This window comes from Aplidium turbinatum, chromosome 1 (genome assembly GCF_918807975.1).
Source record: "Aplidium turbinatum chromosome 1, kaAplTurb1.1, whole genome shotgun sequence".
In the NCBI taxonomy this organism is placed as follows: Eukaryota; Metazoa; Chordata; class Ascidiacea; order Aplousobranchia; family Polyclinidae; genus Aplidium; species Aplidium turbinatum.
This window is the reverse complement of record NC_137472.1, coordinates 61,273,507-61,286,623: the sequence shown is the minus strand read 5'-3', so window position 1 is coordinate 61,286,623 and position 13,117 is coordinate 61,273,507. Positions and strand designations below refer to the sequence as shown.

General features: G+C 36.8%; 2 protein-coding genes across 5 annotated transcripts in view; both read right to left on the bottom strand.

Moving 5' to 3' along the window:
• The window catches only part of LOC145784470 (protein NLRC5-like), a 562,247-nt gene that overhangs the window by 441,469 nt on the left and 107,661 nt on the right, over positions 1–13,117 (bottom strand). For 3 of the 4 annotated variants that reach the window (XM_082596319.1, XM_082596326.1, XM_082596332.1), the window contains exon 6: positions 9,764–9,859. In XM_082596319.1, coding sequence (XP_082452445.1) covers positions 9,764–9,859 — 96 coding nt within the window. Of the gene's footprint in view, positions 1–6,994; positions 7,064–9,763; positions 9,860–13,117 lie in introns of all 4 variants that reach the window. The other variant, XM_082596352.1, reaches the window with a different exon arrangement.
• Positions 1,890–3,422, bottom strand: LOC145769075 (uncharacterized). The gene is made up of 3 exons (XM_082580674.1): positions 3,301–3,422; positions 2,715–2,897; positions 1,890–2,015 (listed from the first exon to the last, which is right to left on the bottom strand). Exons 1-3 carry the CDS (start codon positions 3,397–3,399, stop codon positions 1,953–1,955), a joined length of 345 nt encoding a protein of 114 aa, XP_082436800.1. The 5' UTR covers positions 3,400–3,422; the 3' UTR covers positions 1,890–1,952.

The following is a 13,117-nucleotide window of genomic DNA, read 5'->3' as shown; positions in this document are numbered from 1 at the left end:
GTGCATGAGGTAGTTCCACAAATTAGGAAAGGGAAGCCTGTAGTTCGTAGAGCCAAAGTTGCCGTCTGCAACTATGATGAGAGTACGGGGAAAGTGAAAGTAGAATACGTGTTGAGGGATATTTCGTGCCTCGCCCCCGTAAAGAACACCTAAGTGTTAGGGTTTGAGCCTAGTTTTGTCTGCGGTGGCCGATACTTGTCTGAGCCCAGAACAGTCGGTTATTATCGCAATAATTTATTGTATATAGCGTCATTTTAGCGTGTACCTATGGTACCAATTTCATGTATCGTCGCGTATTCTTATTGTTGTTCATTCTTTGCATGCCCTTTGTATTTGCGTATTAACTTAACGTGAGTGACTCAAACAATTTGTGTATCATGTGTTTTATTCATTGGCTCACGATTGTCCTTCAATTCTTTTTTAGTTATGCCATGTTAGACTGTCATAACTAGGGGCCGCTATGTTACGGCCAATCTCTGTACAAATCAAACGTCATATAAAACCGTTCAAGTCTACTGAATATTACGTCATGGAAGTTGCTAGAAAATGTGCCGAAATTGCACCATTGTTCATAGACTTGTTTCAGACCTGTTTAAACCTGTTTGGGCCTGTTTAAACATGAATGCATTGGTTCACTAGCTTTGGACACCTGTTTTGAATTGCGTGACAATTGATTTCACTATTGCGTCACAGTTACTTTCTACGTGAATTTGAGATATTGATATCTATTCTGGTCATTCGTAAAATGATTGTTTGAAAGTTGGCCGCACATTTAACTGTTGGCTTAGTGCTTGCTAGCTGGACAAAAGTTCCGTCTTTTATCCAAGTAATCTGTTGTGTAGTGACAGTTTAAGTGGTGTAGGCGTTGCACCCCCTCGTTTTCGGTAGCCTCGGGATAATTTTACAGGAATACACTGTTTGAAAAGAAGTTCAAGTGTGTGTTTCTTCGGTCATTATATACAGACGAACGGATTAGGGAACTTTATGTTAAAATTTTCCCAAGAAGAGATTATGGTTTACCGCTGTGACCAAACATTAATTTAACATAAAACAAGATCAAATAAATTGTCACGATTTCTTTCTATCTCTTACCAGGAAAAAGACTTGGAAAGATTCAATGACGTAGTTTAATGGGTTATAACCGAAAAGCAGTCAATTAAATTCACGGATAATTCTACTGGTGAGATGATATATAAAAACGCTTGAAGGACTCCAACGAATGGTTCACCACTTCCAACAATTAATCAAAGTAACAGTAAACGGCAATAGATTCCAATGCTTGCGACTACTGATCAAGTTTAACGTAATCCACTCGCAGCTTCTCATACGATTCTAAATTCAATCAGAAATTATATTAGCATCAACTTGCTTTACTCGTATGCAATACTTCAACTTTTGATCAACAATAATCTTTGCTTCCATTACCAACTGCTACTATTACAGCAATGATCTCTCATAACCAACTCATCATAATACAACTCCCATAATAATCATTACGCAAATTACACCACTATTTATAGAAGGTTTCTCGGTATAGTAACTTCGAGAAGGTTACGTAAGGTTACATCATAAAGAACCATTATTCTATCAAGCAGCATTTAAATGTAAGCAACAGAAGTCTCTAGATTGACACGTAGGGAAAATGATTCTAGAAAACACACGTTACATAACACAGATTTCGTAATCAGAGTTCCATTGGTAAACAACCTTGTGACATCATGACAAACGATATTGGCAATTGTGAAAACAACAGAATATTCCAGATACAGAATGATCTAGAATTACGTTACATAACAACGACTTCACAATTAGAGGTTACTACTGGTCATTGACCGATAATAACATACCGCTCAAGAATCTCATAACGAAAACAGCACATTCTGTCAAGACGCAAAGCAGCCCGACGCGACGCCTTGCACATTGATTGTGACATAAATAAACAACAAAATCTTTCAATCATTTCGATCCTTGTGGTTGATGACGTCATCACTGAAGCCAACTACGATCTTCAACTTCTGTAAAAGACAAAGCGAATAATTAACTTACAGAAGTTTCCACAATGTTGATATAACGAAATGCACTTTAGATGTTATGTTAGATAACGTTGATGCAACGTGATGTACTCCACATGTAATGTTAGATAACGTTCGTATCAACGTAATGCACTCTAGATGTGATGTTATATAACATTGATACAACCTAATGTACTCTAAATGTTATGTAAAATAACATTGATACAACGTGATGTACTTTAGATGTTATGTGTGATAACGTTGATACAACGTAATGCACTCTAGATGTTATGTTAGATAACGTTGATACAACGCAATGTACTCTAGATGTTATGTTAGATAACGTTGATACAATGTAATGTACTCTAGATGTTATGTTAGATAACGTTGATACAACGCAATGTACTCTAGATGTTATGTTAGATAACGTTGATACAACGCAATGTACTCTACATGTTATGTTAGATAACGTTGATACAACGTAATGTGCTTTAGATGTTATGTTAGATAACGTTGATACAACGTAATGTACTCTACATGTTATGTTAGATAACGTTTATATAACGTAATGTACTCTACATGTTATGTTAGATAACGTTGATGCAATGTAATGTACTTTAAATGTTATGTTAGATAACGTTGATACAACGTAATGTAGTTTACATGTTATGTTAGATAACGTTGATATAACGTAACTCTCACCTTATTGTCCAACCGATCCAGGGCTTCCTTCAACCTTGATCGTTCCATCATGTTCGCAACTCTCCACCTCCCATCACCATCATCGAGGCAATCCCACATCCCAACCAACTCCTCAACATTGCTCATTACCTCAATGACGTCATTGACGGATAGGAAGTTGCCAGGGAGATCCATCCGAACAATCTAAACAAAAATAATTATGATGCAACAATTAAATAATGTTGTTGTTTGTGACGTTTTGTTTATTTGTGAAAGTTTTACTTCTTCTTGCTTATGAGGCAGCAGTTCAGGCAACATCTCCTAATTGTTGTAACCAGAGTAATGTCTTCATATCAGGGTCTATGAGATCCACATGTTCTGCAGGTCGAAACACTGGACAGTGATTAATGATGTGCTGTGCTGTTTGATGGTCACCACAAACACAAACACAAGTTTTACTAAACTTGAATAACGAAAATTATAAACTGATTTGGACTCGGACCATAAAACAAGGTAAAGTAACGTTGAATCAACGTAATAACTGATATTAATGCAACCATGGATTAATGTAATTAAACGTTGGCTATAAAAGTTTAACATAACTTACGGATCCAGGCATCGATTTGATCGACTCCTTCCATGGACGGAATTTGATGGAATTCATTTTGCATCGGTACAGATTAAGGAATCCAATCCGTCCTGGCATCGATTTGAGAAATGACGTCACCGCATGCATATCATTCTGAGTGTTGGAGTCAACCATCCATATCCTCCCTCCATCAAAATGACTTCCTGCGGCTACGGTCACTACTTCGTCGCTACCTTCTCTCAGGATTCTGCTGATGGCGATGATGGAGCGATCATCTCTATGATCTAATAATGCAGGAATAATATCAAAAAATATTAGCTCGCCTAACCAGGTTGTAATCTAAAACCACAGTTTGGTTTTAACCATAAAATAATCAAACATTGAAAACAAGTTGTTCACATGAATGAAACATTAATTTATTTACCTCGCAAACAAAATGCAAACAATTATTTTGATAGTCCAGGCGTAAGGGAATTTTTAGGCTAAACGTGTTACACGTTATTTTTTTACATATATTTGCTGTTGGTCAACCCAACTTTGATTTTAGTAGATTTCGCAACTTTTTGGGTGACGGGACCATCCCCAAATCGAGGATTTCCCCAGAAATTTTCTACCCCATTAGCTTAGTGGTTATCCGCCTAGCTCAAGATCACGCCGGCGCAAGTTCGACTCTCGGGGTGTACGCTTGTGCAACGCACGTTAAGGACTGCTCTCCATTCAGCGGCAACTAGTAAATGGAATAATTCCCCAGCAAGAACACTTCAATAATGGGAAAACTCCACTCTGCCAATCTAGGTAACCAGCCCTGCGTCAAGAGCCTCTACAAGTATGCGAAACTACTGGGAATAACCAATCAAGGCTTTGCTATCAGTCCGAGGATAAACATTCAAAACCACCAACCAACCAAACTACGTTTCAGCTCTTTTTTTCGGCATTTTTGTGCAATTACATATTTGATTTTTGCATATTTTATCTTAAAAAGTACACACAAATACATGAGACAAAACAAACACAAAATAATTTGATTGATGACGTCATTATGACGTCTTAATTTTTTTTGCTTTTTTAACCTATTTTGGTCGTTTGCTGTTGGTTTTAGTTGAAAAACCGGTTACTAAAACCATTTCACAATTGCCAAAAGTAGTTTCGTCATAATTGCATATTTTATGACGTCATCATTACATTATTAAGACTTCCCTTATTCACGTTCAATATCAATCCGCTTGAACAAGAAGGCAATAAGTTGTAGTCATGTAGGCTATTAAATGATTTTAATGTTGTTATTCATATAAATATACAGTGGAGGCTCGTGCCATGGGGTTACAGCCCCACTTGAAAAAAAGAGAAGAGGGAAAATATGTTTCCCTCTGTGTTTGTCCGACTCGGTTACATTTTTCAATTAAGAATTGCGGATCGAAAATTAAAATATTAAAAGTTTCTTTTGGCAACACCGATATTGGACAAACTGTTTGGGTAGGCACTTTAACATTACCCACTCGTCGAAAAGGTACGCAATTATGCGTGACATGTTCATTCGCGATTCAGCTGATTTCAGTCATGTGACTCGACACGTGATATTCTGATCGAAAAATTTTGATACAAAGAAATTTAACTAAATGCTTCAGCACAACCACCGTTGCCTAATGGTTAGGGCAGAGGAGTAGTAATTTCAATTTCTTGGGTTCGATTTCCACCCTCTGCTAATACTATTTTTTCTTCTGCAACTGAACTGAGTGCAAGAAGGATCTTAATGGTAGCCACTTTAACAAGTCGAAATTGTGACTAAAACACAAAGCAATTGCACAATGAAAAGCAGGCACTCTTCGACGAGTGGGTGATGTAAAAGTGCCTACCAACTGTTTGCAGCCCAAGATTCTGGATTTCAAGCGTTCTGATTGGCTAAAAATTATCCTTGAAGCTCCACCTCTTTTGGTATTTACAGCAATTTTTGAAGCTGTTGGGGCTGCATGGAAAACAGCCCACCTAAACGAATAACTTTACAGACTTTTTAAAGTTAGTTTTTATTTCGTAGAGTAGCGATGAGGCATGAATGTAGAAGTGTTAGCTGTAGAGTTAGGGTATTCAACAGTTTATAGAAAGTGCTAGGGCACCTCAAAATCACTTGAACCTTGTATGCAACGGCTAGGCTAGTCAAGACTAAGCTCAATACTAGTAAAGTTTGTCTCCAAAGCATTACTGTTAGTTTTTTTTTAAATACAGCTCAGGAATACATCAACTTTTCAACAAAGTTTGAATGCATTTTTTCAAAATTTGGGTTAAAAACATGCTCAAAACGCACTAAATTTAATTTAATGCGATTCTTCAAATTTTTCTGAGGGGGGATCTCCAGACCGCCCCGCGAAGTCGTTTGCAGGACCACTGCTCACAAACATCACCAGAGACCACTGAAAACATATGTTATGCAAAGCTTCTAAACTTCGTTGTTTTTGCTTTCCAACAAAGGTAACTTAATCTTTAATTGAATACGTAACTAAGAGGAGTAGGACGGGTAGTGACATGTTAACTGCGACATGTTAACAACATCGAGACATGTTAACAGCGTAGCTAGCTAATTGATCTTTAAATATTGATCCTGAGATCTATTTTATTCAAATCCATGGATTTCAATTTGTTTCAGCAAAGCATTTTTGCAGCCTATCCATTAAAAATAGCTACGAGCGCCACTGCACACAAAATAGCTACGAGCGCCACTGCACACACCAACAACAATTAGTCTCAATTACAATTACAGTAATCTACGTAAAAATGTGTAATTAATTACATTTAACTTTGATCCAAATTTGACCTGAACCACTGAGGACAGAAGAAAAAAAGCAAATCGAAGTCAAACCTTCCCCGATTCATGGACGCAGGCACTTTTTAAGTGCAGTTATATAGGCTACTTGAAAAGATTGAAAAGTCACTCAGTTGAATTAGTTAAATTTGGTGAGTGTCCAAACGAGACCTGGATTGATGCCGACATTAGCGAAACTGAAAAGAGTGCTAAAACATTCCCAGTAGAATGAATCTTAATATGCAGTTTTGACTCTGAGTAGCAGTTCTACTATATAATTTGGGACTGGTAGGCTATCAATGAGATTCTCGTGCCCTAGATAGAAACACGTCAAAAACACACTATCGGTATATCCAAAGAATACTCGATGTTTTTTCAAGTTTCCGTGCTCTTTGAAAAGGTCAAGGACCCTAAAATCATCTCTGACAGGGTCTGAACGTACCATTTGGATCTCCTTGACAACGCTACTGACTATAGTGAGATTGTTGACAAATATTTAATAACTTGTGATAAGTTAGACCTTTGTAGAAAAATCTGCTTGAGTCACTTCAACTTGAAAAGTTTCTGCTCGATGAAAGAAATGAGTACTGTTGCTTGAATGTGACCTAGAGACCACGATTTTCCACTTTATTTTGTAAGCTACAGCTTACTTATGCTCTTAGCTTACCGTGCTTATATCTACACTAATATTTGCTGTTAGAGCCTTTGTTTCCTAACCTGGCTGATTTAATTCACTTGGCATTTTTTCATCTTTTGATTGTTTTCAACCTGAAATTTAAACACTTTATTAATCAAAACTACTTAAAAAACAACGATGCAATATTGGTTTACAGTTGCTTAAATATAGTCCACCTCGAAATTGATAAAAACATTCTCAGCATAGAAAACTGTGTTGGCTAGGTAAAAACATTTACTTACCAGCAGCAACTTTTCGAGTTTTGTTATACAGCTCTGAAAGAAATACTTTCCGTTTTTGCAATTTTTCATCTGAAAAAAATTACATCCTTCATGTAATACATATTATTTTTCACATCCTATTTACCTTATTTATCACTGCTGGAGTGAACCAGCTCAGTGGCCGAAAGGTTTTGCATTCTGCTCTGATATGGTAGATCTGATTCCAGTTCTGTTCGGATTTAACCAGTTCAGGTCAAACCGGAGACTTTAAAAACGGTACCAATTATGTTCTTTCTGGCATGACGCAGTTAGAATAATTCGGGTAATAATGTGATGACATAAACCTGATATAAAATTAAAAATGAGCTCTGTCGCTAAAAGACCTTAAATGTTTTAAAGCGACAATAAATAAAACTACCCAGACAGCAAATCAACCGTTTTTACGTTTGCAGACGTTAAATAAAAAAAAAAATTGGTTGATTTGCTGTTTGGGCATAACATTATTTTTACTAATAGACTACGCACGAGCAGCGTAGCAAATAGCTTACACAAGCGCACACTCGCTGATTGACATCGCAGGAACCAGTCTTGAGGTATCCCCGCAAAACTGTGATGATCTCATTTAGGAGTTGCGAGTTTTGCCCGGGATTTCGGCGCTACATTACCTGGAATTTCTTCACTCAGCAATGATTTTATTGCGTTTAGTTAATGGAATTTTGCGTTTTTTTGGCTACTTTTTTAGATCAAAATTTTGAGAGCAGTTGACAGATACCCCCAAAGAATGAACAATGAACTTTCCCATTCTTCACCTTTACTCAATTGGAGATATCATTTCATATAAATTGAAATGTTTCGGTTCCTCTCAAATTAGATTTAAAATAAAGTAGCCTATAAATCGATTTAACCATTGTTTTTGAACGCCTATGCGTTCATGCGTGACATTTGCAGTCTCATCAGAAAATACATCGTGTAAATCGACCATTTTGGTACTTGATTTTAATGTCATTCTGTACTCCCAAGATAGTAAAAAAAATAAACAACCGATTCGACGAGATTCTTCACAGTTTGCAACTTTACGGCAAAGCCAGGAAAATTTATATTCTTAACTTTTTGATTTTGCAAGAAAAGTTCGAGATTTCGATTAAAAATATTTGTTTGAAGATGCTTCAGATGAAAACTACGTTTGCTTTTAAAAGATTGAAACAGAACTTTTGGGAGAACCGAAAGAAAAATAAGTAACATTAGCCAACATACGCCCTTTGCTAAGTAATATAATACTTTAAGTTATTTTGGCAGCCGATTGTAGCATCGAATAGACAGCGATAGACACGTGTTTCGCCCATGAGGCTGGGCTCATCAGTATCGCACCGTATTCTTGCCACTTGAGTAATCGACCGCCGCTTTACCAGTCAGTTTAACTCTTATCTTTGTGGAAAGAAAGAGCCAACAAAACCAGCAGGTGCCTGGGGTGGGTTATGTGAAGAAAGGCGTTCTTCCCGGCTATCAGCACAAGGCTGATTACTCACTAGCACAGCGAGCAGCAGTAACGCTTCGCTAACCAGAACGGTGTAGCTTCCACGCTAGCCATAAAGACCTCCAATTAAACGTTTAAGTTATTTTGGCAGCCGATTGTAGCATCGAATAGACAGCGATAGACACGTGTTTCGCCCATGAGGCTGGGCTCATCAGTATCGCACCGTATTCTTGCCACTTGAGTAATCACCCCAGGCACCTGCTGGTTTTGTTGGCTCTTTCTTTCCACAAAGATAAGAGTTAAACTGACTGGTAAAGCGGCGGTCGATTACTCAAGTGGCAAGAATACGGTGCGATACTGATGAGCCCAGCCTCATGGGCGAAACACGTGTCTATCGCTGTCTATTCGATGCTACAATCGGCTGCCAAAATAACTTAAACGTTTAATTGGAGGTCTTTATGGCTAGCGTGGAAGCTACACCGTTCTGGTTAGCGAAGCGTTACTGCTGCTCGCTGTGCTAGTGAGTAATCAGCCTTGTGCTGATAGCCGGGAAGAACGCCTTTCTTCACATAATATAATACTGTTAATTTAATTTTTTAAAGTCAATATTTATAATTGCAACGTATAGTATTTGGTCTGTCTGTTCACACACAAAAAAAAACCGCTGCGGCAGTCACTAATGCGATAATAATTAATACAACAGTGCGGCAGTCATTGGTGCGATATAATCATTTGGTTCACTAACACTTTGACACCAATATTAAACTGCAGTTTTCTTGCGTGACACTCTTGATAGCAAAATCCGTCTTTTTTATATTGTTTCAACGTTTGCAGACGGTAAATCAATACGAAAATCGTTGTCTGTTGGTTGGTTTTACTTCGTTTGAATAACTGTACTATATCAATGAGAGCAAAATAAAATCTTGTCAGTGGATGCCACGCTGTTATTCGCAGGGTACTGGAAGAGCGACTGCACTGCGTGAGTCTCCACATTATTAGTTTTCCCGCAATAAACAAATGATTTCTGTTTTAATTTTTTTACGCAATGTGTCTATGAAAAATCTCTAACAAAGAGCCATTTTTTCACTTTAAATTGGAAAGTATCGGATGGCGAGAGTACGACTGAAAGAAATGTAGTGCCTATCTGCTACTGCTACCTTGAAAAAAAGTAAAGCCGTTACTCCAACAAAATTTAGTTGCGCTCAGGCTACTTTTACCAAAAAGTGGCGGCGCTACAAAGCAGTGCGCTCCTGCCCACCTCTGTATACAGCGTTGTTAAAGTCTTAATTTAACGTACAAAGCAAAATATATTTTACCAGGTGAAGATAATCGGGTTTGCTGGGAAGGTGGTTGGAGTAATGAAACATCAGATTCTTCTGAAAGTGACTGGATAGTTGTTGACCTTAAAGAACCTATAAAAGTACAAACATGTTTGCAATATGCACCCCAATTGGATGCACACTGTACGTTTTTGTTTTATTTACGTTTCACATCCAAACAAAATGATCATCAAATTTGGATAGCAGGTTTTTAAAAAAGAACACCTCATTTAATAGATTAACTGTGAGTATATTCCCAGTTTAAGATAGTGTTAAGATAGTGTTAAGATAGTGTTAAGCATATACTAAGATAGTGTTAAGCATACACATAACCAATAACGTAATGTTGACTTTTCAGTAGTGAATGTTAGCGTTTCAAATATTTAAACTAGTAATTCATCAATCTTGCCATTTTAAAATAGTTTTGCAGCCTGCTACCGCTGGATCAAAGTTTCAGTTAAAAGCCACAAATTTCCAAAACTAACAATTTGAATTTGTTTCAAAAGTAGCCTGCGAAATCATTTTCTGTACTGTTTGTAAAATGAAGAAAATATTCTTAAATATTCACGTGCTTGTCTTGCTCAGATATCAACAAAAATGTTTCTTGGAAGCTCAAAAGGAGCAACAAGGTTATGAGAGCCTTTAAAGGAAGCTATGGTATGTAATTTGGTTGTGCTTGTGTCATTGTGATCTTCGAACACTTTACATCAGTAATAAGTCTGCTAATAAATCATTACTAACTTTATACTTGAGCCACAACTCAAGGCGTATATTAAAATTCTAGCTGAACAGTTAGATTATATAGTCAGCATAAAATTAATGCGCATTTACTTCGGCCTTGCAAACTTGTGTGGACCTGGTCTATAACTTAAACATTTTTATATGAAATGTGGTGAGCAAACTCTTGACAACATTTTGCAGATGTCCTAGAGCGGCACAAATTTGCTTATGGGCAGGGCCGGTGCACCCCAGGCAAGATTCAATTTCTGCGCCCCATTGCTCAACACTTTACTTTAATAAGTGAACAATAAATGTTATGAAGTTTTTAGTTTTTGGAACTCAAATTGTTGTTGGTTAAATTACTTTATATGTAGGCTAGTCGTGAAAGTAGGTGCGGTATTCAAAATGAAATGATTGTTAAACTTTATACGGTGTTGGCACATTAATACAGCTTACGCCAAAATCTCATATTTCTCACTTAGCTTACTTTTTTACGTGTAAGCTTGGTTAATAACTCCGCTATGTTGAGCGCAGACTCCAAATGTTTTGAACCAAAACTTAGATGCCCAGACCCAGACTCTGGCTCCTAAATAATCCATAACCCCGGCTCCTGTGCAGCTAGCAACGTTGACATAGATAGTCCAGTGAGTAGGCTACTTTTGGACTAGGGCAAGGTTTTAAGTAGCCTACACAGTAAACGTGCACCAAGTACAGTGTAAATATTAGTACGTTAACCCTATCTTAATACGAGCTGTTTTCGTACTTGGAAAGCACGTCACAGGCTATCTTAGCCCCGTGCTAATTAATCGCTAATAACGGGAGCTATGAAAATTACAGAGTCAAAATATTTTACAAGATAATAGCTATGTGCATTATGCGTATAAAAATTAATTTTTTACCCACACATTTATTGAAATAAATTGTTTGAGATGAAAAAACGTCAGAAAGTCGGTTTTTATTCTAATTTCCCGAAAATAGCTTCAAAATGGAAATTTTTGAATAATAACATAGAGTAATGCTAAATTAAACAAAAAATTACTTTTGATCATAAATACAAGACATTTTGGGCGTTTTAAATTTCAAAGTAATTGCACTAACATTTATATTGCACTAACATTAACATATATATAAATAGCATTGCACAAAAATGTCTAGCCACCTGCGACGAAATGCTTATTGTGAAGGACAGGAAGGTAAAAAAATGACCAGATTAGGTTTAGAAAACTTGCAACGAATAAAAACTAAAAGTCAAGAAATTTCACATTTCTAACATATTTCCTTCTGTGAAATATTTCACTACTAGAGTGGGGCGTCCTCAAAAAAACCCGTGTCGCTACAGGTTAAAAGTACAATCTGGCAAAAAAAATCAGACTTCAGTTCCAATCCGCCTTTGTTTTTGACAAGAATTTTAGATTCCGGCTCCACTGCGACTCCAGCCGAAGACCCAGACTACGGCTTCTCTACACTTCTATATAGTTGCCAGCAGCGTTGACATACGTGGTCCAGTGATTAGGCTACTATTAAAAAGCCCAAGATATTTTTAAAGATCCTCAATTTTGCACATTAATACCTGATATGCCCTTTCTTATGAAACAAACACTTAATTACCCCCCCGGGAAACCTTTTTACAGATAAGCTGCAAATACGTTTGCAAAGCATTGAAGCATTTGATATAACGTCCAAGAGTTTTTATTGCACTGAAAATCAATAGAACATCCTCAGGTGTCGAAAATTTTGCTAAATTTGTAGTTATTGTTGTTTAGGTCACTGGTCAACTCATTGGCGTCAATGTACCTGCTTGATTGTAAGTTACCAAAGATTTGCAACCAACTCAAAGCTCTTGCAAATGCAAGACCGAATTTCCAGATGAGCACACCAAACCTGCGGTTCAAAGTATCAGAGCGACTTTTCATTTGTTATCTCGTAAAATGTAGGCCTGCCATTGGTGCGACAATATTCCAAATACAAAAAAATCTTTGATCAAACAAAAACTACCTCAAAAAAGTTACAAAACTGCAAGAAAAAAAGTTTGCACCCTTTTTAACTCGTACATGGCCCAAGGCCAAGAGGCTCGCGTTGAGCAAACTAATCTAACTGGGAATGAAGAAACAATTATTGAAATAAATTGACAATGCTCTAATGGTTTGCGTAGTTCAATCTTACTTGATTGGGGATGGGAAAATGGTTGCAATCGTTGTGAAGGTTTGGCAGTTCTTCCAGATGATTCTGTAAAAGAACAAATACCGAAAAAAGTTAATTACATTGTTAATTTATTGTTGCGTTTATTGCGACAAATCGAGGCCTAGACGTGAAGTTTGATATAAACTTTACAAAATTTTAATTGAAATGTCAAACTTTACGTCTATGCCTTGTTCTGTAGTAATTGATCGAAATTCTGGTAAACCTTAAAGTTGAAGGTTTGAAAAAAATTTTATCTTCTAATTTTTACCTGAAATAAAATTTCAAAACCTGTTTTGTTCAAGTTGCTGTTTTAAAGCAACATCAACAAACTTAAAATCAAATAACTAATTTCTCACTTGGAAATAATTTGTTTGTGAAATATTTCAATTTTCTTATTAAGGATTGAGGTTTTGACTTTTGAGAAACAGTTAAAGCATCCTGGGAAGATGA

Coding starts and splice junctions, on each gene's coding strand:
- LOC145769075 (XM_082580674.1), bottom strand. CDS start 3,399: ATGCCAGGACGGATTGGATTCCTTAATCTGTACCGATGCAAAATGAAT. Junction 2,898..3,300: donor TCAAATCGATGCCTGGATCC/GTAAGTTATGTT, acceptor ATTTTTGTTTAG/ATTGTTCGGATGGATCTCCC. Junction 2,016..2,714: donor TGGATCGGTTGGACAATAAG/GTGAGAGTTACG, acceptor TGTCTTTTACAG/AAGTTGAAGATCGTAGTTGG.